The sequence below is a fragment of the Bubalus bubalis genome, chromosome 15, assembly GCF_019923935.1.
Source record: "Bubalus bubalis isolate 160015118507 breed Murrah chromosome 15, NDDB_SH_1, whole genome shotgun sequence".
NCBI classification, from domain to species: Eukaryota; Metazoa; Chordata; class Mammalia; order Artiodactyla; family Bovidae; genus Bubalus; species Bubalus bubalis.
In genome coordinates this window covers 8585346-8612163 of record NC_059171.1, presented here as the reverse complement: position 1 = coordinate 8612163, position 26818 = coordinate 8585346, and the positions used below count along the sequence as shown (strand labels likewise).

The following is a 26818-nucleotide window of genomic DNA, read 5'->3' as shown; positions in this document are numbered from 1 at the left end:
GGAACCAGTCTGTTGTTCCATGTCCAGTTCTAACTGTTGCTTTTGACCTGCATACAGTCTGTAAGTAAATAATAAATCATCATTTATTATACTAAAATACATAACATGTTCAGTTAGATTTTTTCCCCCCAATTCTCATGGTAACTTCCAAAAATGTCTGAAAATTTTTTTAACAGAACTTGCTTGGCATAGCAAAAAGGAGAGATATGTGTGTTCCAGCCAATGAGCAGGGCCTTGGCTCTTTAGCTCACCTAGGTATGGTTTCTCTTTCTTTAATTTGCTAAGTCTTTCTACACCCAAAGGAGGTAAACCATAGTATCTCTAAAGATCATTTCCTTCTCCCTACATTTTATGATTTTATAGTTTAAATTCTGTCACTTTTCAATTATAATTCTACTTCAAGTTGAAAAACAAAAAAACACATCATCCTGCTTTCTCATGTTGGCAAGCCTTGTTTATATAAATGATCAGATGGTGATTGTAGCCATGGAATTAAAAGACGCTTACTCCTTGGAAGGAAAGTTATGACCAACCTAGATAGCATATTAAAAAGCAGAGACATTACTTTGCCAACAAAGGTCTGTCTAGTCAAGGCTATGGTTTTTCCAGTGGTCATGTATGGATGTGAAAGTTAGACTGTGAAGAAAGCTGAGTGCCGAAGAATTGATGCTTTTGAACTGTGGTGTTGGAGAAGGCTCTTGAGAGTCCCTTGGACTGCAAGGAGATCCAACCAGTCCATTCTGAAGGAGATCAGCCCTGGGATTTCTTTGGAAGGAATGATGCTAAAGCTGAAACTCCAGAACCTTGGCCAGCTCATGCGAAGAGTTGACTCATTGGAAAAGACTCTGATGCTGGAAGGGATTGGGGGCAGGAGAAGGGGACGACAGAGGATGAGATTGCTGGATGGCATCACGGACTCGATGGACCTGAGTTTGAGTGAACTCTGGGAGTTGGTGATGGAGAGGGAGGCCTGGTGTGCTGCAATTCATGGGGTCGCAAAGAGTTGGACACGACTGAGCGACTGAACTGAACTGAACTGAACAAATACTCCCGTGATGGTCTTCAACAAGCACAAAATAGAGTAGCTATTGATACCAATAGATTCATTGCAGATGTTCATCACATTAATCTAATATTTGCTAAACTTTCACCCGATTTTGTTCAAACAAACACTCAAACGTCTTGGAGAAATCACACACACAGAGGCACACACACAATATAAGCATCCTTTATGTGGTTCTACCCTTCATTAGCTTTCCTCTTCCATCTGCAAATCAAAACCTCTTCACACACGATATTTCACTATACTCTTCGGAAATAAGATCCCTTTCGGACATGAGAATGTGAAGGGAAATGAGTATTTTCTGCAACCCGTCTCTAAGCTAAGGATTTCCCACCACCTGCTGCTTTCTGCACTTCACAACTAGTGCTCCAGCTCGCTTTCCTGGGAGGAGAGAAGGAGACGGGAAGGGAGGGGTGGAAGGTTGCTGCGAGCAAGAGGCGGGATTGAGGGATGGGAGGCCGGGGCAGGCGTGGCCCGGCCCGACTGCGGGATAAATACCGAGAGCGGGAGCCCGGGCGCAGAGAGGACTCCCGGGGACGCCTGAGCCGAGCAGCACCGAGGACAGCGACTGGCGGCGCCGGCGCCCTGAGTTCCCTTCTCCTGCAGCCCGGGATTTCTTCTTACACACACACACAGACGTTCACACTCGCGCACGTGCACAGACACACGCGCACCTATACCCTGAGGTTCTCACCCCACTTCAGCGCTGACACGCGCATACTCCACGCAGACCACCCACTCCGCTCTACGATGGCAGAATCCCACCTGCAATCATCTCTGATCACAGCCTCACAGTTTTTTGAGATCTGGCTTCATTTCGACGCTGACGGTGATTATCTTTTATCTTTTTAACTGTTTGAAGAACCTTGTCCCACCCTCTTCCCTTCCTTGAGCCTCCTGATCCGATTATCCTTCATTTCTTTTCTTTGCTTCTTCCCCTATCTCCCTAATCTCTCTCCAGTTGGCTGCCAACCATGAACTTTAAAGTTTGTGTGTTGTTTCTATGTTACCCCAAAACCTTGGAAGTTTTTTTTTTCTCTCTCTCTCTCTCCAAGGATGATACTAATAGAAGGTGGGGGGTTGGGGTGGAGGGTAGCGACAGCGAGAGAGACCCTACCCTGCAAAATTTCTATGGCTACACTCATCAATCCAACCATCCTCCTTTGCCCTTAGTGGGTCTCTCCCAGGAGGGGACCACTGCCCTGTCGTGTATCTTTTGCGGGTTAATCAATAATCAATAATCAATATTGAGGCCAAGATGGGACCTCTCCAGTGGCCGGAAAATAGCTATTGTGGAAATTGAACGGGGAAGAAACTTAAGAGTGAAATGTCTGACAAATGTGTGCTTCTTTGTCTTTACAGGAAGTGGTTACCTGGAAGGAAAGGAGCTTCAGAATCTGATTCAGGAGCTCCAGCAGGCGCGGAAGAAGGCTGGTTTGGTAGGTTGAAGTTTGCAAGGGAGGAAAGAGACCTTTGTCCTTGAATAAATATTCTAGCGTTCTCATAAAGAGCTAGCGAAATCAAATGGTTTCCGGGGACGTAAACATTTATTTACTGAGAAGGGGAGAAAGAGTGCCTTTTGAAATTGTGTAGGGAGAAAGAGAGGGAGAAGGAGGGGGAGACGCAGAGACAAAGAAGAGAGAGAAAGAGAAATTCCTTAAAGGGAAAAAGCCTTACAATATGAAATCAGAGCGTTTAAAAGATTGTATACTTGTATTTGAATAGTACTTAAAAGGAAAGTGTGGGTGAGACCTGTTAGCAGATCACCACCTCTTCTATTGAGTTCAGTTAGGTAATTTTTAACCTCTCTTTAATAGCCTGAAAAGTAAACGAGTAGAAATACATTTCTGCCCCTTGGAGGTCAGGAAACCAATATGTAGATTATGGATCTCTTATTCTATTGCCAATTATTATTCTTGTAATGTTGATGTGGTTGGAGTGAGGAGAAAATGTCCTTCCTCACTGGGGGAAATTTGTACAACTTTGCAACATAATAATGAGCAGGAAATTTAGCAAAAAGGGAGTTCATTTCTGTTGTGAGGAAGAAAATCAAAAGTTAGAGATGTAAAATGTAATTTTAAGAACTTCACACATTTTAAACAAGCAAAGTGATTCTCTAATGGGAAGCAATTAGTGGGATTTTGAAAATAATCTATATTTGTAATTTAAGCTATCAGTTAATTTTTACTAATTATGAATAGCTTCCTTTAGGCATAAATTAGCCTGTTAAGAAAATATATTGTCAGCATAGAGATTTTACATTATATGTATACATATATATATGAAGATACAAAGATATATCTTTAGAAGAAAATATAATTTGTGAGCTTTTAGCAAATCACCACCTCCAGCACTGAGTTATATACATAATAGTTAACAGAGGAGCCTGGAAGGCTGTGGCCCACAGGATCACAAATAGTTGGACAAGACTGAGAAGGATGGCCATACATACATACATATATATATATATATATACACATATAATTCACTACTAGTCACCTTTTTGTTCTATCTAAATTGAAAATTGTGTGGCACACATCTCTGTACAACATATTAAAATAACGCCTAGTCCTCCAGGCTCCCCTGTCCATGGGATTCTCCAGGCAAGAATACTGGAGTGGGTTGCCGTGCCCTCTTCCAGGGGATCTTCCCAACCCAGGGATTGAACCCAGGTTTCCTGCATTGCAGTCAGATTCTTTACACCACCAGGGAAGCCCAAGAATAGTGGAGTGGATAGCCTATCCCTTCTGCACGGGATCTTCTCAACTCAGGAATTGAACAGGGGTCTTCTGCATTGCTGCAGGCGGATTCTTTACCAGCTGAGCTATCAGGGAAGCTCCAAAAGAATGCCAGAGGACACTAAAATGATTTATAATGCATTAAAAGCTATCACTTGCTAAAATCCAATGATTTAAATAAAATTGATTTAAAACCAGAGAGCACTCTGGGATCCTGGGTCAGGAATATACCCTGGAGAAGGAAATGGCAACCCACTCCAGTATTCTTGCCTAGAGAATCCCATGGACAGAGGAGCTTGGCGGGCTACAGTCCATGGGGTCACAAAGAGTCAGGCACAACTGAGCACGCACATGACACTCTGGGAATTGTTTTACCCAGATTTGATGTTACATAAATTTGAAAGTGTAATAGGACGGGATCAAATAAAATTGAAAATGTTTTATATACTCTCTCCATACCATCTTATACATTACCATGTACATAAATTCATGCAATACTATCATTATAGATCTATGTATCTTTGACTAATAATACAAAACATTTTCTTCTACAGTTAAAATATATATATTTAAAATATCTGGTTGAGAAATCTTACTTACCATAAAATTTCTAATTAAAACCTTTAAAGATGTTTCCACCAGCTAAATGATTATATTTTAATTTTCCTAGAAGTAATTTTAATATTTATTTTCAGCTTAGAAATTCAGATATTTAGAAACTCTATACATGTTTTCAGATATTTCCTTTCCTCTTCCCATTTTAATATATAAACTTTTTGTAAACAATGACTTCATCTTAGTCTTTTTAAAATTTTAGATCTTAATTATTTTTTTCTACTGCTAAGTTTCCAATCTTAGAATATTGGAAGATGTTATTGTTGGATTATAATCCAATAATACCAAATCTGAGCACAGGTTCAGGATTATATCAAGTTGCTTAACAGCTTGATTATTGTAATATAGGTTTGAATAGTTAAAATCTAAATTAAGATATGAATTGAAACATTCATATAATAGACAAATATTTCACTACTGGCCTCACTGTATTAAATAAACTTTTATCTATTTTTTCTTCTCTTTATTTTTAGAACTTAAAGGTTGAACTTATAAACCAGGTTTCTTTGCATTTCTAGCAATAGGATAACAGATTTTACTGCATTAATGGAAAAATTGTTTGGCTTAGCATATTAATAATGTGAAATTTCAAAAATTTCACTAATATTAACTGTAGGTGAATATAACATTAATGAAATATCATAACAATATACTTTCAGAACTAGCATTTTTCACTAAACCGTCTCTAAGTTTACATTTGTTTTTTATAAAGCTTTAACTTATTATCATTATCATTGTAATTATGTTTTGCACTGTTTCAGGTAATAAAGGTAGGTTGAAATTAATCCATATTGGAAGAGGTTTTTTAAGCCTATTTTAAGCTGCTTAATTACTATTTGTTACCTTCTATTAAAGATATTTACGTTTAACCAAAGTAGGATTTTGTAACACTAGTAATAATAATATTCAGCCTCAGTACAGCCCTCAGACTCTATTAAGCTATTTATCCCTAGAGCAAATGTGTGTGATAGATACTATCACCATCTTGTTAGTTATGATAAAAACTGAAACCTTAATTTACTTTTCCAAGGACACAGAATAGGACATTCATAAAGGCTGACCTATTTTACATCAGCTTCAGTTAATGCAATAGGGCTATTTTAAATGGGCTATGTTGAAGACCCAAGGGTATAAAATCCAACTTCCTGAATACTAGTTCTATCTATGTTCAGGTCATTAGTTTACAGTTCAGAGCTATCCATTCTGTCAATATGTGAAGAGGTTATGTAAGCAATAGAATAGATTGAAAAAGATAAGTCAAACGAGATGAAAGCTTTCACTTTGTCCCTCTTCAATAATCTTCTGTACGTAACTAAATGGAAACGAGAACATCCTCTTGGTAGAAAATGGAAACAAGGAAACACTGGAGAACTACTCCCTAAATTCCTCTTGGAGACAAAGATCTTCAGTGTATACAATCAGTGATCCAAACTAAGGTCATCAGTATCTCGTATGTCTAATGAAAGTACAAATTGGCCAAGTCATTTTTGTTAATTTGACACAAATTTTTCTGATTTTTAATTTGTAAGAACATTTCCAGCTTCTTCCACACTGGAAACTTTCTTTGTTTAAAAATGAGTTGCTTTTGAACATTCACATTTGCTTGTCCAAGATGAAAACACAATATTAACTTCCATGGATAAAGCATGTTATAAGGAAAATGTTATAGGATAATTAGTGCAGCAATATAAAATAATCTTCCCTGAAGCAAGTAATGTTAAGGTGCATTCATGAGGATCGCTATATTTAAATTCAGTAAAGGTTATGAACAGAATAATTCTGACTACATTTTTAAAGGATAACATATTCTCAAAACTAATAATAGAAGTTAAATCATAATGACTGATTCAGAAATTATGTCTTTCATTTCAAACCAGTAAAACTGGTGCATCAGTTACATCCTAATTTTCATGAAAAGGTTAATCAATATGCATAATTCTAAATGGTTCTAATTCCAGTTTTTCTTTGTAACAAGTTATTAACATGATAACAAACATACTGTTTGTTTTTTTTTAAAAAACCTTCTTCTTACCTGGCTTGTTATAATTTTAGGAGTTATCACCTGAGATGAAAACTTTTGTGGATCAGTATGGACAAAGAGATGATGGAAAAATAGGAATTGTAGAGGTAAGGAATTTATGCATTGTTCTCATATGGTTTTAATAAGTGAGCTTTTTGGAGTTGTATTCAACTCAAACATGATAGGCAAAACCTGTTCTAAGAGGCTTATTTTACTTAAGTAACATGCTGTCTTTTGTTCAGAGATATAAAATCAAAAACTGCTCAGAAATGAAACAGACCTAAGAATTTTCATAATCCAAGCCAAAATTGAATATATTATGAAACTAAGACCTAAAGAAGTCAAATGATCTGTCTCTGGCTGTGCAACTGTCTGCTGGCCTTGGGGCAGTTAGAGACGCAAGTTCCCACCTCTGGATGAGTACTCATCCCATTACCTTACCAGCCTCAGTCCAATAAAACGCTAACTAAGAACACGGTTCACTGGTATTTCTTCTTAATAGTGTAGACTTTTCTGTTAGAAAATAAAATGAACTATTTGCATGCCCTAAAGATGATATCATGGCAAAAAGCTGCATCTTGTTTTCTGAAGTTCCATTTTAAATTGCCAGTTGGCCATGTAAAAACACAAGAACTTAAAGTGAGTGAATATTTTATGATGTGCAGGTATTTCTTTTGAGTCTTTAAAAGCTGAAACTTCAGTGTCAAATCTTGTCTCTTCCTAGTGAGGACAACTTTTTGTCTATGAATCAAAGAAGCAAAACTTTGACTATACATTAACTCTTTTGCATTCTTCAGATATGTGAAACAGTACTTTTACTTTTATAAAATCTAATGTCTTAGCTACTTTCTTTATCTCTGCAACCCATTAGAGAAATTGAGTGGATGATTTTGTCCAGAAAAATTAATAAGGTCATAGTTTAAAATATATCAAATAATAGGCATAATTATGTTCTTTATATAATGTTCTTAGTGTATTAGATTGTGAAGTATTCTTAGTCATAATTTACCTTTGATTCAGAGAACTAACCTGGTTTTCAAAAATTGATGTTATAGGACACCAGTGATGTCAATGTGAAATATACTTATTTTTAAACAGCTACTACAAATAGAGTTAAAGAAGGACATACTATTATTATCTTTGTAATTAAAATATTCCCCTGGAGTATACACTTTTCCCTTTGCCTATGCATAACTCATTACTATATAAATAGATAAATTAATAGTAATGGGACTTATAGATTGACATAGAAGCCAACTAATCAAGATATGAATCATCAAGGATAAGAAAATAACGTTGAACATAAATGAGATGACATAAATCTAATTATTCACAACTAGTCAGAAATTCTGAAATCAGTGAAATTATAGATGTGGCTATTTGAGAGTTTGGCATACTTTATAATTCTAGTACAGGAAAGACTGTTGTCTTATATTCAATGTATTTAACCTTAAGGACTCCAATGGGCTCAGCTATTTTAAATTTCTTCTGTGACCCTAGGTTGTTAACAGTGGCACAAAAAGCATGGATCTGATTCACATAGATTCTATATTTTTAAAAGGATAAGATGAAAGAAGCTATTTTGAATCTATATTTTACTGCATATTATATGGGATAATCATTTATGAAGTATTATTTGAGGTCTAATTTGAATGAGAAGTTAGGAGTTATTACCAGATACATTTTCCTAGAGATTTGATGTAAGGAATTTCCACAGAAGTTTGGGAAAGAAACTGTTACATGGAAGAAAAGGATTTCTGTGTGAGGAAAGATAGAAATAGTTAACAGAAGAGAATGAAGAAGTTAATGAAGACTGAAATGAAAACTTGAAGAACTTTTAAGAAAGAGAATTTTCATTTATTTGTATGACATTACACAATCATGGAACCCACTCCAGAATTCTTGTCTGGAGAATCCCATGGACAGAGGAGCCTGGAGTCCAGGGCTAAGAGTTGGACACAACTGAGGGGACTGAGCACGCACACAATTATTGAGTGTTTTCAAACACGTGATCTCATTTGATCCTCATAATAACAAAATAAAATAAATTTATAGTTGAGGAAAGCTGTAGCTTAAATAGAATTTCAGCCGCTTTCCTCTAAACCACTCAGCCTTGCTTTTTTTTTTTGCAATTAATAATCCACATATTTTCTGCATTAAAAGAAAATATTTTCAAGCTTCAGTTCATCAGTTACTTATGGCAAGGCTTAAATTTAGCCTGGCTGAACAGGGATGCACAAAGTATAGAGAAGTTATTTGACCCAATCACTTGAAACATGATTTGGGAAGAACTTTCAATCAGTGAAAGGACTTCCCTGGTGGCTTAGAGGGTAAAGCATCTGCCTGCAATGCAGGAGACCTGGGTTCAATCCCTGGGTTGGGAAAATCCCCTGGAGAAGGAAATGGCAACACACTTCAGTACTCTTGCCTGAAAAATCCCATGGAGAGAGGATCCTGGTAGGCTACAGTCCATGGGGTCTACAGTCCAAAGAGTCGGACACGACTGAGAGACTTCACTCACTCACTCATTCAGTCAGTGAAAGCAGAAAGAGTTTAAAAGAAGAGAAGTTAAACACATAAGACTTAATTAGAAAGCTTAATTATTCCAGGACATGGAACTTTTTGCTGCATGGGACCCAGAGGAAAAGCTAGCCAAGATTTCTCACTTTAAGGGTAAAGAAACTGAAGCTCAGAAAGGTTGAATGATGCGTCTAAGGTCCCACTGGCAAGGAGTGACAGAACATTTATACAGGTCTAGATCTGACTCTGATTCCAGAATTCTTTTTATTGATCAGTTATCAGCCAAGACGAAGGAAGTGCGGCGGGTCCGTACTTGGAGAAACGAGGAGAGGATGGGGGACAGGGAAGAGATTGCTGCTGTAGTTCACAGGCAGGTTGATTGTACTTAACCTAGTTAAGGAGGACGGATAGGAAAAAAGGAGATTTCGAAAAATCATTGGAAAAAAGGAATTGAAAGCTACAGATTACATGTACAAAATGGAGGAGAGTGGGGAGTGCCTGAATTTATAATGTGCCTTCTAGTGTCACCAGTAAGTTGTATTAAATCAAGTTCATCCTTTCTGTTTTCCAATCTGACATATATCACTTGCTAAGAAATCCTATATATAACATGGAACATAAATACATGAATTTCAGCCAGCTTTGAAGGAATAAAAAAAAACCCAGGTTTTCCAAAATTTATAATAGCTTACAGATTCCCATCAGCTCACATCAATATACCATAACTTTCACGTTCAAAGGGAAAAGAGATTAGATTTGCTTACGTATTGCCCGCTTAGTAGGTGTATTCAGGGGCTCATGAAAATCTAATCAAAGTAAACCAAATGGTATTTATGTGGTAGTTTGCTTTCCAGGTCAAATTGACTTGGCTCTAATTGAAACGTGTTGTTCAAAAAATCCGAAAATATAGTGGTTAACTTTCAAACTTCTGTTTTAACAAAGTTGACTAACACTTTCAAACAACATGCTGTTACTACCTAGACATGTGAAAACGTGTAAAAAGAAGGGTAATGTACAAATATGCTTTCTTGTGAACTTTTAAGTTTCATGTCTTTTAAAGAGATTTTCAGATTCACACAAATACAGCTTGATAATAAAGAGATTGTTGATACAAACTCAAAACAGGAACTCTGAAATTCTGAGATAATTTAACAAATACCATGACAGTCAAATGTTCTAAATTTATTCAGACTAATAGCTCTATTGCAGAGAAGATTGATTAAAATAGTCAAAGAGGGAGACTGAATGATTTAGCAGATAATAGAAATTCTGTCTCTGGTGCTCACATTAAGTATAGATGTTTCCCTTAGCTGGATGTCAAATCTGCAAACTTTTCACCTGATTGCCTGAGCACTGTGTGAGAAAACAGCGTCCTCTCGAGTTTTTCTGTGTCTATTTATCCAGGTCAGTGCGTCCACCAGAAAAAATAGATCAGAAAGCTATTTCAGTTGTAAAATTGTAATAACCCTCCCAGGGAAGCAGGCATTTTTCTAGACTTTCCTTCTTTTCTTGATAGTGGGATTTGAGCATATAAATTTAACCATAATAAATGTAATTTTTAAAATAGTAAACTAGTTTTCTACCTCAGGCTTCCCTGGTGATTCAGTGGTAAAAAATTCACCTGCAATGCAGGAGGCTTGCAGGAGATAAGAGTTCAATCCCTGGGTCAGGAATATACCCTGGAGGAGGAAATGGCAACCCACTGCAGTATTCTTGCCTGGAAAATTCCAAGGACAGAGGAGCCTGGCGGGCTACAGTCCATTGGGTTGTGAAGAATTGAACATGCCTGAGTGACTAAGCATACACAGTTTTCTACTTCAGAGTTTGGGGAAATGACTGACAATAAAACCTGATTTAGAACTTCATTCTTGATAGATTTTTAAAATAGTTTATTAAGACTGAAGATTTTAATGGAGGGTGATAGTTAAAGGACAAGAGTCTCAAAATCAAAAAGTCAGACTGATTTCAAATCTGGCTCCAACTGTAAGCTATGTGATAGCAGGTCATTTACCATCTCTGAGCCTCTGTTTCCTTGGTTGTGAACACAGATGACATATGAATATCAACATCAGGTAACACATGTCAAAAATAGATAAGCCCTGGTACACTATAAAAACTAAGTAAATGTACTTGCTATTATTATTAAAAATAAAAATATTTCATTAGAAAATCTTTGCCATTTTTCTTAATGTCAATCTTTTCCACATTCTTACAACTTGTCAAATTCAAATTATTAAATTCAACTAGCCTTTAAAAAACGGAGAAGGCAATGGCAACCCACTCCAGTACTCTTGCCTGGAAAATCCCATGGACGGAGGAGCCTGGTAGGCTGCAGTTCATGGGGTCGCTAAGAGTTGGACACAACTGAGCGACTTCACCTTCACTTTTCACTTTCATGCATTGGAGAAGGAAATGGCAACCCACTCCAGTGTTCTTGCCTGGAGAATCCCAGGGACAGGGGAGCCTGGTGGGCTGCTGCTGTCCATGGGGTCGCACAGAGTCAGACACGACTGAAGCGACTTAGCAGCTTAGCAGCAGCAGCCTTTAATTTGTGTGAAAAGATTATTTGCCTTTTAAATTTCCCAATTTCCTGGACTCACTTCTCACTGGCTAGAAAAATATTTTTTTGGCTTCCAAACCAAGAAAGTAAATGTTTTACTAATATGTGTTGAAAGAATCTAACATGCACCAAGATTGTCTTCAAATATATACCTCAGTCATTTATATTTCTTGTAAAGTTGTCCTTCACATGTTCTCTCCCAGCACCTAGAGTGTAGCTTTACCACTGTAGTTATCTCTTGCTTTGAAATTGTCTGAAACAAAATTTTTAATTATCTGCCTCCCTGTAAAGTTCTTACTGTCAGTGACTATGAATCCCCAGCATGCAGTCCAGTGCCTCGTAGGTTCTGAATCATGGCCACGTGAGCCACAGCAAGGGATTTCAACCTAATCCAAAACCTAGTCAAGAGCTCCATATTATGGCTAGTAATAGAAGAGAGGTGGTAAAGATCCCTGTCCTGGGACAGGTTGGTTCCTTTGGGGACCATATCTGAGCTGAAGAGAAGCAATGAGGAGGTTTATTAGGAAGTGCTCTTGGAATCAGTGCCTGTCCGAGGGAAATAAAAGAACAAAGCTGGGCAGAGCGAGACGTTGGGCTGTGAAAGTCTCAACTTTGGCTGACCCTGCGGTGAGCTCTGAACTGGGACAACCCTTGGGAGATGTCCCAAGTTTTGAGTGAGAGAGCTAGGTTTTATATCCCTATGTGCATCTTGGGAACATAGCTCTTGTCAGCCCAGGTAATCTCCCAAAGAGACCTGACAGTTGAGACCACGACAACACTCCTAGTACCTAAAGAGAACTCTGGATGGCAGTCACAGTGGCCACCCCAACCCCTATCCACAGCTTAGTAGCAAGCTATTTGAATTCTCACAGCCTGTGCTGTCCCTGAATAGTCAACTGCCTTCATTCATTGGTTGAGTAAAATATCTATGGAAATTCTTGCAGGTGCCAGGCAAAGAAACATTAATTAAGTCACAGACCCTTTCCTCTAGATGTACATAGACTAAAACAGAAGACAGGCAAGTAGAGAGAAATTTTTGCCTCCCCACTCTCAGTGACAAGCAAGCAATTTTCATAAATGAAGCTTTGAAAGATTCTCCTAGTAGCCACAGTTATCTGCCTTCCATTCATTTCTCTACTTTTCTTAACTCTCTTCTCCAACTCATAATAAAGTTTTGAGAGTTTATAAAAGAGCAGGCTGGTGGATTGAAAATTAAGAAATCACCAATAATCTTGGAACAAGTAATACAGGCTACTACTGTTGACAAGAGTGACTTAGCAAAAGAGAGGCAAAAACAGCCCTACTTAACAGCTTCTATAAAAGACCTCAGTCACATTGCAGATGTGGTATTAGAGTCAACAGCTGGAGAGTTACGGCACCCAGCTCTGAAATTTGAATATTGATTCATATGCTTTCCCTTGTGGTCCATTGATTAGGACTAAGTGTTTTCACTGCCAAGGGTCTGGGTTTAATCCCTGGTCCAGGACCTAAGATCCCACAAACCACATGACATGGCAAAAAATACTCAAAAGATGATTTGTTATGTTATTTGTTTGTTGTGAAGGGGCTTCCCTCATAGCTCAGTTGGTAAAGAGTCTCCCTGCAATGTGGGAGACTGGGGTTCGATCCCTGGGTTGGGAAGATCCCCTGGAGAAGGAAATGGCAACCCACTCCAGTATTCTTGTCTGGAGAATCCCACGAGGAGCCTGGTGGGCTACAGTCCATGGGGTTGCAGGGAGTCAGACACAACTTAGCAACTGAGCACATAGCCACATCCCATCCACACATACTTACTTCTTACTTAGTGGCTGGTTTGTCTTATGACAGTGTTTTATGTGTTTAAGACTCATTACTAATGTCTATAAAATATGATGGTACTATATTGAATTTAACATTAACAGTTCAATTAAATTAAAAGATTGACTATGTGGCATGTAGATATAATATGTATTTTATTATAATTAAACCAAGTAGGACCAAAATAGCAGGGGTGAAGAAATATACATTTATACTAAACATAAAAAGCAATTTTGCCATCTCTATATTTGACATTCTTAGAGACCTCTGAACTTCATGTAAGTTATGTAAAGTTTAATTTTTGAAACAAAAGAGGTTAAAATTTCCCTAATTTTACATGTGGTCATTGCTTGCTAACTCAGTCTTTTAGTTTTTCTGTTTTTATCTATTTGGTGGGTTTTGATAAGTAGATTTTTAAAGAAAAATTATTATTTTGTTCAAAACAATGTACAGTAATTTTGAAAATCCAAGCAATATAGAAAATCACAACAAAGATAAAAAATATGCTCACTACAAATCATGTTAAGTAGGTACTTTTAATGAAGTAAAATTATTAACCAAATCCAAACATTTATGTCAAGCACCTAACATGTTGAGTACCACACTAAGTATTCAGGGGATGCAGACAAAGAATAGTCTTTGCCCTCCTGAAATGGGTGGGCTATGGGTAGGTCTACCAATAGCTTACAATGGGGTATCTGACAATTTACATACCAGACTCATTGGAAAAGACTCTGATGCTGGGAGGGATTGGGGGCAGGAGGAGAAGGCTGGATGGCATCACTGACTCGATGGATGTGAGTCTCAGTGAACTCCGGGAGTTGGTGTTGGCGTTCTGCGATTCATGGGGTCACAGAGTCGGACACGACTGAGCGAATGATCTGATCTGATCTGATCTGATCTGAAAGAAAGAGTTGGCATTGGCTATTTCCTGTTTCCTAAATTAATGCTTGCATTAATGCATAACCATACTATTGACCTTTGGAAATAAGAAAATGTTTTCTGATAGTCATACCAAACATTCTAATAAGATATCTGGCTCTGCCCTTTCATTTCATCCCATTATTAGTGCCTGAATGATTCTAATTTGAAATATTATTTCAAAGATCTAAAAATAAGATAAGTTAAAGGACATATACAGCATAAAGAAGCTGAGGTTACTTGCATATAAGATAGAATGATACATTTTATATTTAAAATTTTTAAATGGACCTAAAAGGACAATATTTTTTTTTAAGTGTGAGTCTGTTCTATAATTTGGTAGACTTTTGGCATTTATGCTGACCTAAAGGTTAATCTAGACCACGGGTTTTTTAGTTTAAAATTCACAGATGAGGGTCCCTGCCTGTACTTCAGGGGATTCATCAACTTCTGGAAATTAGATGAAATATAGTGTTTAGGTTCATTCTTTAATGGTGAGGACGCAGGGATTCTAACAGATTCTCAAAGTCATTTTGAACCCAATACATTTAAGAGACATTGGTTTCTATTTCAACTCCTCATTTTAAGTGATGAGCATGCTAAGTTCCAGAAATGGCTGAGGGAGTTGCTGGGGACCACAGCTAATTAGCAGCTGCCCAGGAATAGAGCACACACCTTCATTAGGCCATCAGTCCAGCTCCCACTCTCCCTGAGCACAATAGATAGATTGTATTCATCTTAAAATGGGATCTGGAGTCCTTCTTTCCACCAAAAAAAAAAAAAAAAAGGAGCATTGAAGTTACAAAATGAGATCTTAGGAGAAATGTCGTCGGGTCACTCAAGGGAGATCATCAAGTAAAATTTAAGCCCTGGACTCAAGCAACAGATGTCCTTTTAGCAGACACCAAACATTTGAGAACTGATATTCCCTATTACCATTCAGTTTCCGCCGTTCCCTGTAAAGTGTCTTTTTCCATCTCTCTTTCACTTGTTTTACAATTGTCCTTAGTTTGTATTCCATTGAATCTCTTAATAAGCTTTCTCCTTCGACTTTCAGAATTCATTTTTTGCCTTCTGTCCTCTCTGCTACATTCATATCTCAGCTTCTTCTTTTATGAAATATATGGCCCCACGTGTGCCATCTTCTGGGCCCTCACAGGAAAAGACCTGATCTGGGGCACAGGAAAGATGCAGGGGTCGAGCCACCGGCATGAGTCTGCTTGTGTGTCTAGCAGACGAGAAGTGTCAGTCACCCTTCCCTGCACTCCCTAGGCATGCTTGCTGCAGCCTCCTCCCTGACCTGAGAACCGGTCTCTCAAAGGGCAGCAAGCCCTGCAAAACACGATGACACTTTGTAGGGACAAAGTATTCGAAAGGGAAAATCGATTGCCATGTTTCTCCTCTCCTAGTTTTCTGGGTAATAAAATCATGGTCAAGCACAACTAAGAGCAGGAAACGAGAGAGACTTGCTTTCAAGCTCCTCACACCAGCTTCTTCGATCTTTTCCAGTTGGCTCATGTGTTACCCACAGAAGAGAACTTCCTGCTGCTTTTCCGATGCCAGCAGCTAAAGTCCTGTGAGGAATTCATGAAGGTATAGGAAACCTCTGTCACCGAGTGATATCTTCAGATATCTGAAAGTGGGGGAATTGTGACCTTTTCTAACGTGTTTGGTCTTCCTTATCCAAAATTACTTACAGACATGGAGAAAATATGATACTGATCACAGTGGCTTCATAGAAACTGAGGAGCTTAAGGTAAGCAAAGAAAAATGTGTACATTTTTCCCTTTCAAATACAATTATGAATTTTGTGTTTTTGTTTTTTTTTTAAAAACTTCCCACAAAAGAAACTAACGTTAAGCAATGGCACATTTTCATCCACTCTTCCACATGGTTAATAAAGTACCACATCAAAAAAGAGACTTAAAGTACCTTTTGAAATTCTGTTCAGCAGCTGACATTTTCTGTGATGTGTACCAATTGTTAATAAGGGACAGATAGATGATAGAGAGAGAGAGATATAGAATGGTATACTAAGCCAAGTCAGATTATTTTCATTAAAATTTGACATTTTATCTTATAAATTAAACAACTATATAGATTTCCCTTTAAAGATAAAGAAAAAACTATTGGACACCAGTTGTATGCCAGGCACTTTATACACATCTTATTTAACCTTTATGTGGGTTCTGTGGGATTAATGTTACCGCAGTAAGGAAAAAAGTGATAAGTGATGAACTGAAGTCTACACGGAAACAGGACATAGAGTTGTGATCTCTGAACTAGTTTGCTTCCAAGACTCCAGGCTTACAAAGTCCTAATATAATCAAACTTCTGAAAAACCGTAACTTTGGAAATGAATTTATCAATTCGTATCTCAGAAGCGTACATAGGAGCTGGTAGGAGAGGAGGAAGATAGGAAGGAAAAGGTAAAGTGATCTGAAATCAAGTCTTGTCTATGGACAAATGTCTTTATCATTCTGCCTCACTTTTTCATCCTTTATATGAGGGTAATAACACCTACCTTTCAATTTATTGTGAGGCTCAAGTAAGATGTTGCATCTGAGAGGTTTTGTGAAATACAGGTACAATATAAATTATATTATTCATGAACTCAATAATTTACTAGCCTTTCAGAAATACAAAACCATCTTTCTCTCATTTTTTTTAAATTGATCTCAACACGTCTCAGTCTGAAAGACTCTATTTTCTCTATCTTTAGGATATAGAGTAACTAGAAGGGAAACAAATTAATAATTATTGAGCACCTGCTATGTGGCAGGCATAATACTAGATGCTTAACATGTATTTTAACATTTAATCTTCAAAGAAAATTTGCAGGGGAGGTATTATAATTCCCATTATACAAACAAACAAACTGAAATTCAGAGAAATTAGATATTTTTCAAGAGTACTCAGCTGCTTGGGAAGAGAACCTGGCTTTGGCCACAGAATATCAGCAATAATTTTCTTTCCCACAACATCAAAAGTTTTCAGCTTTAGTCACTAAGAGTTACCTCTTCTGCTGTTCTGTAAGGAAACAGGAATATCAAACATGGTTTCCCGGTCATAATTGAACATTGTCTGAGTCACATGTATTTGTATAATCGAGGGCTTCCCAGGTGGCACTAGTGGTAAGGAACCTGCCTGCCAATGCAGGAGACTCAAGAGATGTGGGTTCAATACCTGGGTCGGGAAGATCCCCTGGAGGAGGCCACAGCAACCCACTCCAGTATTCTTGTCTGGAGAATCCCATGGACAGAGAAGCCTGGCAGGTTACAGTCCATAGGGTCACAAAGACTGAAGCTACTTAGCACACATGTATAATTGCAAAATCGTTAAAGCATGTGGGACTAACAACACTTAGAAATGTAAACATTTTTCATGTGAAATCAACAAAAACTATATTTTTCACAAATTTGTAATTCAGCAACCCACAAGGCGCCAGTTAAATTATTGTGTTTTTATTCTACTGGACCAAAAAAATTCTTTTAAAAATCATTTCAAGTTTATAAAGAAACTTTAGCTCATTTCCAATACTGACCTTCTTTGTTCTAAATTTTATTCTCAGAAGAGATTCTAAATAGAAGTACTTCTGTCTGGGGAATTTTGAAGATAAGTTGGCATTCTCTTTTAATGGATCTTTCAAGAAAGCTAATTTTAAGATTCCATAATGGAGTAAAACATTGCTTGCTCTCAGACATGACTTTGAATCTCAGCGTCCTGAAGTTTCTCCCAGGCTATTTTTGTGACCACCATTTTAGTCTCTGATGAGGATTTTTAACCCAATTAGTCTCTGACAAAAGCCTCATATGGTTCAAAAATAAAATTCATCCCCAACAGATAACTTTGAATTTTCCATGCTTCACTTTGAATTTTAAGTGGAATGTTTGAAGTGAAAATAAAATTATGAAACCAAGAAAAAAGTCTCCATTGAAAATAATGAAGTTAAATCATCCCAGCAGAACTAGAAAATTTGGGAGGGAGATATATGACAGCAAAGCTGAAGAAACCCAATCCTTCGATAATGTCTTAACATATCAGCTCAGTTTTCCATAATTGCAGTAATTCATTTTTCTGAACAAATAAAGAAATTGCAAATGAACAGCACTAGACAAAGTGAAAAACTATTATATTCTTAAGTACTTACATTGTCATTTATATGGAAAGCTTTTGAAAGCTTTTATTTGATTTATTTCTGTGGTAGAAAAATTAAAATCACTCCTAAACTTCAACTGTCAAATTAATAATCATCTTTTTTTTCACCCTTCCCATATTAATTTCTACTTTGGTGTGATTCATATCCTTCAAGAATTAGGTAACGCCTGCAGCCAACTATTTTAGTTTGAACAGTCAGGTGAAACATTCTAACCAAGGTGCTTTGGACTGCATCAAACCTAAAAGCTAACCCAGCCTCTAGTGAAATGTGCTTCATACTGGCTATACACTGATATGGAAATACAGATTGTAAGGGCAGAAAATGCACTTGAAATTAAGGGTAGATCTCCACCTTGTATACTAATAATCATTCACATACCTAAAAAAGGTATAAGGGGGTCCATTCTGTTTCTTGGGCTTCCTAAGTGGCTCATAAGCAAAGAACCTGCCTGCCAATGCAGGAGACATTAGAGACGCAGGATCGATCCCTGGAGGAGGGCATGGCAACCCACTGCAGTATTCTTGCCTGGAGAATCAATCCCATGGACAGAGGAGCCTGGCAGGCTACAGTCCATGGGCTTGCAAAAGAGTCAGACACGACTGAAATGACTTAGCCCACACACACGCACAGTGCTTCTTATTTCTTGGAGAAGAATCACATGAATATCTGTGAAGATACCATTGGGAAGAAATGCATCCATTGGGCTGGCTGGCTTTATAAGTTTTTACTCTGATTCCTACATGGTGCACAATCTAACTTCTCTTTTAATTGAAATCATAAAAGCATAGCATACCATAGCATGGTCTGACAGATCAGTTCTCAGTAAAAGGCAGATATCACGCCTGTCAAAGGCAGCATCTCTGCTGGAATGCCAAGAGGACCTCTCTTCTAATGTCCTCCTCTTATCCAGTCCTAGTCTCAAAAAGAGACTTTCGTTGTATTCCTGGGGTGTTCCATTTCAAGGCAGGCTGTAAAGAAAGCAGATTGTTATTGATGAAATTTATCTGTTTTTTGTCTTAACAGAACTTTCTAAAGGACTTGCTGGAAAAAGCAAACAAGACTGTTGATGATACAAAACTAGCTGAATATACAGACCTAATGGTAAGACTGATCTTGAAAAGATTATAGCCAAGAGCCTATGAAATATGACTGTGTTCTGGCTAATTCCCAAGACTACACAGGATGAAATGAATAAACCATGGTGTGGGCATCGTATGCACACATGAATCATTTCACTTGAAAAGTGAAATACCTACAAAGCTTCTACCTTGTAAGGCTAGCTTCAGGGCTCCGTGTATGAGCTTTTCCTTTCTTGTGGAGTTAGATAATTTTCATCTATCAGAAGATCACTTACTCAAAAATTTATTCTGTAAGGATTTATTCATATTATCTGCTTTACTCTTTGATGCTCTAAAAGAGGAAAACAAATATTTATTTTCCTACTATTATTTGGAAAGTTTCAGGATGTGTACTGCCAGACACCATATCTCCCACATCTTGATACATGTAAACACATATTTGCAAGAAAAATAAACAATGATGTTCCAGAAGTCTAGTGTAAGATCACTCTTACTCTGTTTTATATTGTTGTGATAAACTTTTGTAATGACAAGTCATAGAATTGAAATTTTTCACTGAAAGTTTAATAAATGCTAGTTTCTAGAATTTTGCTATCTATATAGGTAATTGATTACTCAAACTTCTTTATTTTGAATTTCCTTCTCTATGCAACAAGTACTTTTTTTCAATACAAAATAATGCCTTCTGTCTTTCAGTTGAAATTGTTTGATTCAAATAATGATGGGAAGCTGGAATTAACTGAGATGGCCAGGTGAGTTTAGGAGCTATGCAAATATAACCATTATAAGCTGACCTTTGTCAAAAATCTAATGCAGTTATATAATGTTTTTCTCTCAAAAGATTACTACCCGTGCAAGAGAATTTTCTTCTTAAATTTCAGGTATTTCTCTTTTTCTCTACCATACATAATATTTCTCGAAAGGGTAAAATGTGGGATATCTGCCAAGGGAAGCACAATGAAATGTAATTGTAGCATTTTAATCTTTGCCCTCTTCTCTATCATCTAGGGAGTCAAAATGTGTGGGAAAGAGTTCAATAAAGCTTTTGAGTTATACGATCAGGTAAAAAAAAAGTGTTTCTTATCTGTAATTTGGTTTTTTAGAAAAATTCAGAAAAAGGGGAAAAAAAGCCTCAATCTCAAGGTTATATTTAAAGAAACATGAGCTATTAAAATTACTCAGCCAATTTATTCTTGTCATAGGAAATGAATTACGTTATATCCCAATTTAGACGAATTTGATTCAAATCCCATGCTACAATTTATCTCCTGTGAACTGTGAATAAGATACCAAACTCCTCTGACCCTTAATTTCCTCATTTGTAACCAAGAGATAATAATACTCACTCCGCAGGGTGGAATGAAGATTGAGCTAGATGAATTTATCCAGCGGGGATTCTCCCACAAAGGGTATAGTGAGATCACGTGTGTGAGGAAAGGTTGGGTATGACGTCAGTAGTTAACATGCTCTATTTCTTCTCATTTCTTTCCTCCTGGACCAACCCAGTCCTCTGGAGGCCCTAGTACAGCTCTCCCACTGCATGATGTGATAATGGCCCGCCTCTATTACAGGCCAGGAATATACTTCCCCCACGCCTATGTCCTCTCTCCATCAAAACATTTGTGATTAATTTCTTACTTCAACAAGAGCTAGTGATATTGTTAACATACAGGGAAATAGTAAATGTAAAATCGCTTTGAAAATTTCGAAGCATTTTACAAATGTAAGGTGCTGAATGAGAGGAAATTCATATCTGTTTTGGGACTTTGGAGCAGTTCAAAATTCGAGGGTCTGACCTACAAGGTTAGTATATCTGCCAAATTTGCAGTAGACAGATTTTCTGAGGATTTCAATTATTTCCATTTTACTACCTTTGCCTTTTTTGTGGATGAGGTTGCTTATATATTGTTTTATTACCCCTCCCGTAGGATGGCAATGGATACATAGATGAAAATGAACTGGATGCTTTACTGAAGGATCTGTGCGAGAAAAATAAACAGGTAATCTAGTTACCTTGCCATTTCCTTCTTAAGCAGACTTGATGGATCCATCCAGATGCAACCACACATCTACTTTGGAGAATCTACTTTAAAACTTTATAGAGGAGAAGAAGTAGATTTCAGTTCTTAACTTGATTTCATACTGGTCTGAATCAGTGCTTAACTGAGATAAATAGATTTGAAAAACAACCTTGTGATTTATTCACATTTGTATAAGAATTTAATCCAACTCTTCTTAATGGATTGGTATAACAAGCAGTTTTGTCTCATATTTTATTACTTGACAGTGGTTAATTCACTTCCATGTTTAACTGGATTGTAATACCATCTATGTCCTATTTAGGATCTGGATATTAATAATATTCCAACATACAAGAAAAGTATAATGGCTTTATCGGATGGAGGGAAGCTATACCGAACGGATCTTGCTCTCATTCTCTCTGCTGGTGACAACTAGGGTTGGTGACCATGACACTTAGTAGTGATACATTGTATCTAAAAAAGAATTGTGCACCATAAGGATGTAGGCTGTATTTTCTTTTCTATCTGTAAATTTAACTGCATATAGATAACTATCCAAGATCTGTGGCACACTCTTTTCAGTTTGTTTCTATACTCTTTGTAATGTACAGTTTTTGTAACCATATGACTGAAAAGGAAGATGTCTATGCTTAGGCCAGTCAATACACTCAATTAAAAAAAAAATAACCTAACATATTCTTCCTTCCATACATGTCATTGGACAAGATTTCCCTCAAAAATCCACCAGGATTAGTCTCTAAAATCCTAGTCTCTGATGTTTGTCACTATTGAATACAAGGATTATACATAACAAGCTAAGCATTCTTATTTCAGACAATCTGAAGTCTGCCCAACAAAATAGTTCTGAGCTGTATTTCCAATTAGAAGAAATGTGCTTTTGCATCTAAAATACCAAACTATTAATCCACAGTTAATCGCGGCTCTATGAGGTTAGTAGTCTTGCTTCACTGGGCAAGATATAGTGAATCAACAATACATCTACTGCTTGAGTTCTCATCAGTCTACCAGTTCAAGTTGATTTGATGACAAGGAAAAGCAGACAATGCATAGATCTACCTAATTCTACATTTGTATTTATAAGTCTACTGTCAAAGAGTATGACCTCAACCCATTTTCTAACTGGTTTCATGTCTTGCAGCCTATAATTATTCTAGGAAACTGCTGTTTTGTGTCATAGTCTATGTACTATCTGATTAAATTATATATATCAAGTATCCTGGTGTTTACTTTGCATACTTCTTGGATTTTCTTTCCATGTAGAACTGCTCTTTTCCACCCAGGGTAACTGCTGTCTCTGAAAATAATTTTTTCTAGCTATGACAGCTCTATTTTTACTACATAAGTGAATTTTAATGTAAAATTCATAGCACCCTGATTATTGAATGTTACATCAACAATTTTGTCTATTCTGTGAATTCTGTATTTCATATTGAGAAATTTCATATTGAGAAATATTCAGCATTCAAACTAGTTCTATTTCTATCTGCAGATAGTTTCAAATGAGTTAAAAAGAACATCTGAAAAGAAATGCTAACGCAGTCATTTATCTTATTTAGCAAGGGTAATTCTAAAACATTCTCTTGACACACATTCAAGCCACAGTTTCATATATTTGTAGCTAGAATATACTATACTGATTATAGTTGACATGTAATGCTTGGTGATTTCTCATTTTTTGATTGTGAAGCAGGGAACTATGAGAGATGTGTCTCTGAAATTTATAGTTACTACCAAAGAGTTAATGGTTCTGGGTCACTTTGAATGTTGCCATTCTATAAATTCAGCACTGATTTCCTCAATTCATATAAGTAACAAAAAGTGAGGTATTTCTTTCCCCCAAGAATGAACAGAAAAGAGATTGCCAAAAAATAAAATTTATCATGTGATTTCAGTGGTAGACTGGCTTTGCTTTTAGTGTGTAAATGGAAGCACTGGTCTTAGGCTGAATTTAACTACTAAGAATAAATAAAAACAGAAATAACTTTAATAATTTCTTGTACTTTTCTTTTCTTCCTCAAAAAAGTCAGTGAACACGTAACCCATGATCAATCCATGGGAAATGTAGGTTACCAAAGTTATTACACCCTAAGATGTCTAATGGGCTTCCCTGGTGGCTCAGATGGTAAAAAATCTGCCTGCAACACGGGAGACCTGGGTTCGATCCCTGAGTTGGGAAGATACCCTAGAGAAGAATGGCAACCCATTCCAGTATTCTTGACTGGAGAATCCCGTGGACAGAAGAGCCTGGTGGGCTACAGTCCATGGGGGTGCAAAGAGTTGGACATGACTGAGTGACTAAGCACAGCACAAGACATTTAAATAAATGTAAACCTGCTTGACCAATTATTATCGAATTATGGGATGCCTCATTGAATTAATAGGTGTCTCTGACATTAAGATGTACAAAGAAATCTCAACAAACATAATCAAATATTTCTTTATGAAAGATATTCTCCAGAGGCGTAGAAATAATATACAGAATTTGCCAGGGTCCAGCCCCAGTGGATCCAGGGAAATTCGAAGGGGAGATGGCTTCGGCAATCAGGATACGATAGCTTTAATTAAATATTAATTAGAGATATAAAGAAGTAATAGAATAAGGATAGCTCAGCAGGAAAATTCAGTGGAGAAAAGAGGCTGAATAACTTGGTTTACGTGGAAAGCTAATAAAATTCCAAAATAAGGAATTTACATCACCTACGTAGGCCACAGGCGTCCTCCCATTCTCCCAAAGGAGAGGAGACACTAAGGCCTCCCTGGTCAGATCTTAGAAGCCCAGGCATAATTAGTAGGCTTGACGAGCCTCCACGTTCCAGATGGGGATTCAGCCAGAAGGTGAGAGAAAGAACAACATGGGGAGACCAGACTTTTGAGGAATTGATCCCATTTTTTATTTTTCCAGGGTCTGTTTTTATACACTGAGATGTTATACAAAAGTCACGTGGGGTCAGCAGTCCTGACTTTTATTAAAGTCAGGTGCTTCATACAAATGTATACAGAGGTCTTAGGGGTGTCACATCATCTTCTGGCCAGGGGGCCTGCTGACAGTTTATGACCCTCTCCTTGTGACAGCGGTCAGTCAACCAGAACACTTATTTCTCCAGGGGTGATTATTCTTAAAACAGACGCCACCTTCCGAAGGTACCAGATAAAGTTACATTCCTATAGGGTGAGGGTGTAGTGGGTTTTAATTAAGGAAAGAATTTGCTTAGCCTAAGGTCTAACGTGATTCATATCGAAGGTTAATACTTATTTCTTCTATATATTCATTAATGTGTGTAAGGGCAGGGGATGTGGAGACTTAGCAGCAAACATTGGCTCAACAAATGAAAAACCCTTCACCAATACAATTTCTAATCCGCCCACTATACTATACTAATAGTTTTCTAACTTCTCTAAGGAACCTGTTTTTAGAAGGTTTAAAGCATCTCGTGCCTCTCACGGTTGGGAGGCTGTGAACAATCACATGTGGCTGGACAAGCCTGTCAGGCAGGCCAGAGAACCTTCAGAGGAGTTTGTAGGTTGAAACACTCCTATCATGCCCAGGAATTATTATTAACTGGAGCTGTAAGTTAACTCCTTCTCCAAAAGAGGTGGTGGGGGACAGCCCCCCGTAAAGTCAGAGGTGTAGATGAGAGCACAAAGCAGTAAAGTAGGCAGACTCTGGTTTTGGGGGTAGATGCTCGAGAATTTCCAGGGGGACTCCTGAGGCTCGATCCCGCCTTTGTGTATGCCGAGCCTCCTTCCTCATGACCTTTGCCACGGGCGGAGTTCCTCACGCTGGCTCCCGGCAAGAATTTCCCTACATTTCATCTGTGGGTGAACAGGTGTTTATTATGAAGTATAAACCATAACTAGACCAGGTTTGGTACTCTTACAATAAAAACAAGGAAAAAGAAAGAAAAGCAACAGCAAAAATTCTTATAGGAGGATGTCTGAGGGAACTTCCTAGAGTGCTGACAGTCATAAGGGCCACAAATTGAGCACCTGGCCGATCAGGGTGGACTTTAACTCCTAAGCACTCCCAGGGAAAATTCTTACAACTCAGCTAAATTAGTCACAATTGCATATAGGTGACAGGCCAGCCTCCTGGAGCAGAGAACAGAATGAAGAATGGAAAATGAATCTGAAAGAACAAATGTAAGATAGCTCATGTAGCACCTTCCTCATATCACGAAATCCATTTCAAGTATGTTACCAGTCTAAATGGGAAGTGTACGCAGACAGCAAGAGACTATCTCTAATACTTCAAGCATGGAAAAATTCCTTAACCAATTATGAAAAAGCAGACTGAAAAATTGGACTCTATTAAAATTAGGAACTCTGTTCCCAAAAATATGCTATTAAGAGAACAAAGTTGCTTGTAGCTTGAAAACCAAACACCAGCATGTGAAAAGGTATTTGTGTTGGCTCACAATCTTGAGAGTTTCCCAGGTGAAACCCGAAACTGGCCCCAGTACACAGTGGGCATGGAGAGACCTAAGAAAGAGGCAGACCGCTCCAGACTGGTAGGTGGCAGTTTTAGTAAGTAAGGAAATTGACATACAAGGTTTGGCTTGGGTGTTAAGTGATTAGACCTCCACACTCACCCACCTGAATCTGAGAGTTTCTATAAAGCGTTGACCCTGGGTTCAGTCATGCATTCAATCCAGGTGGTCTCACAGTACCTTATGTACTCGTGGCTGAGATAGCTCTGGTGGTAGGAAGGGTAGGTCAAATGGACATTCCAGGAAGGAGGGAGTGAGGAGCCCGGACTCAGCTCCTGGGTCAACCTGCACTCAAGTCCACGTGATGACCGCCTTCAACGATTTGTAACACTGACAAAGGTACAAATATATAAACATTATTTCTGAAAACAATTTTTATATTTAACACAACATAAATATATATAAGAAGGCTGAACAGGCGTTTCACAAATAAAAGGATATCTAACTATCCAAAATAGAAATAAAATAATCCGTGTTATTAGTAATCAGGAGAAATCAAATTAAAATAAGTGGAATACTACCATGCACTCACCAGAGAGGCTAAATTAAAGAGATTTTTGAATGCCAACTATTGGTGAGGTTGTGGCACAGTGAACATGTTTATGCACTGCTTGGTGGGAAGTTAAGTTTTGAAGACCTTGAAAAGCCATTTGGCAGTATCTACTAAATTTGAATGCATGTACACTTCATGGGCTTCCCAGGTGGCTCAGTGGTAAAGAATCCGCCTGATGATGCAAGAGATGCACGTTCAATCCCTGGGTCAGGAAGATTCCCTGGAGTAGGAAATGGCAACACGCTCCAGATCCAGTATTCGTGC

At 37.7% G+C, this 26818-nt stretch overlaps 1 protein-coding gene and 1 long non-coding RNA gene across 6 annotated transcripts; one reads left to right on the top strand and one right to left on the bottom strand.

The window, feature by feature from the left end:
• On the bottom strand, positions 1-26813 carry LOC112579121. 5 transcript variants are annotated; one of them, XR_006544822.2, is made up of 4 exons: positions 26108-26813; positions 21486-21566; positions 19187-19361; positions 1-58 (listed from the first exon to the last, which is right to left on the bottom strand). It is a non-coding gene; the product is annotated as an uncharacterized LOC112579121 (long non-coding RNA). The 5 variants fall into 5 exon arrangements; XR_006544821.2 differs by lacking the exon at positions 1-58 and adding an exon at positions 14145-14204; XR_006544820.2 differs by lacking the exon at positions 1-58 and adding an exon at positions 14155-14214.
• Positions 1597-23504, top strand: CALB1 (calbindin 1). Its single transcript, XM_025265007.3, has 11 exons — positions 1597-1892; positions 2426-2502; positions 6469-6543; positions 15744-15827; positions 15934-15990; positions 19417-19494; positions 20169-20224; positions 20314-20353; positions 20481-20534; positions 21401-21472; positions 21816-23504. The coding sequence occupies exons 1-11, from the start codon at positions 1814-1816 to the stop codon at positions 21927-21929; spliced, it is 786 nt and encodes a 261-aa protein (XP_025120792.1). The 5' UTR covers positions 1597-1813; the 3' UTR covers positions 21930-23504.
• Positions 26814-26818: the final 5 nt, after the last annotated feature.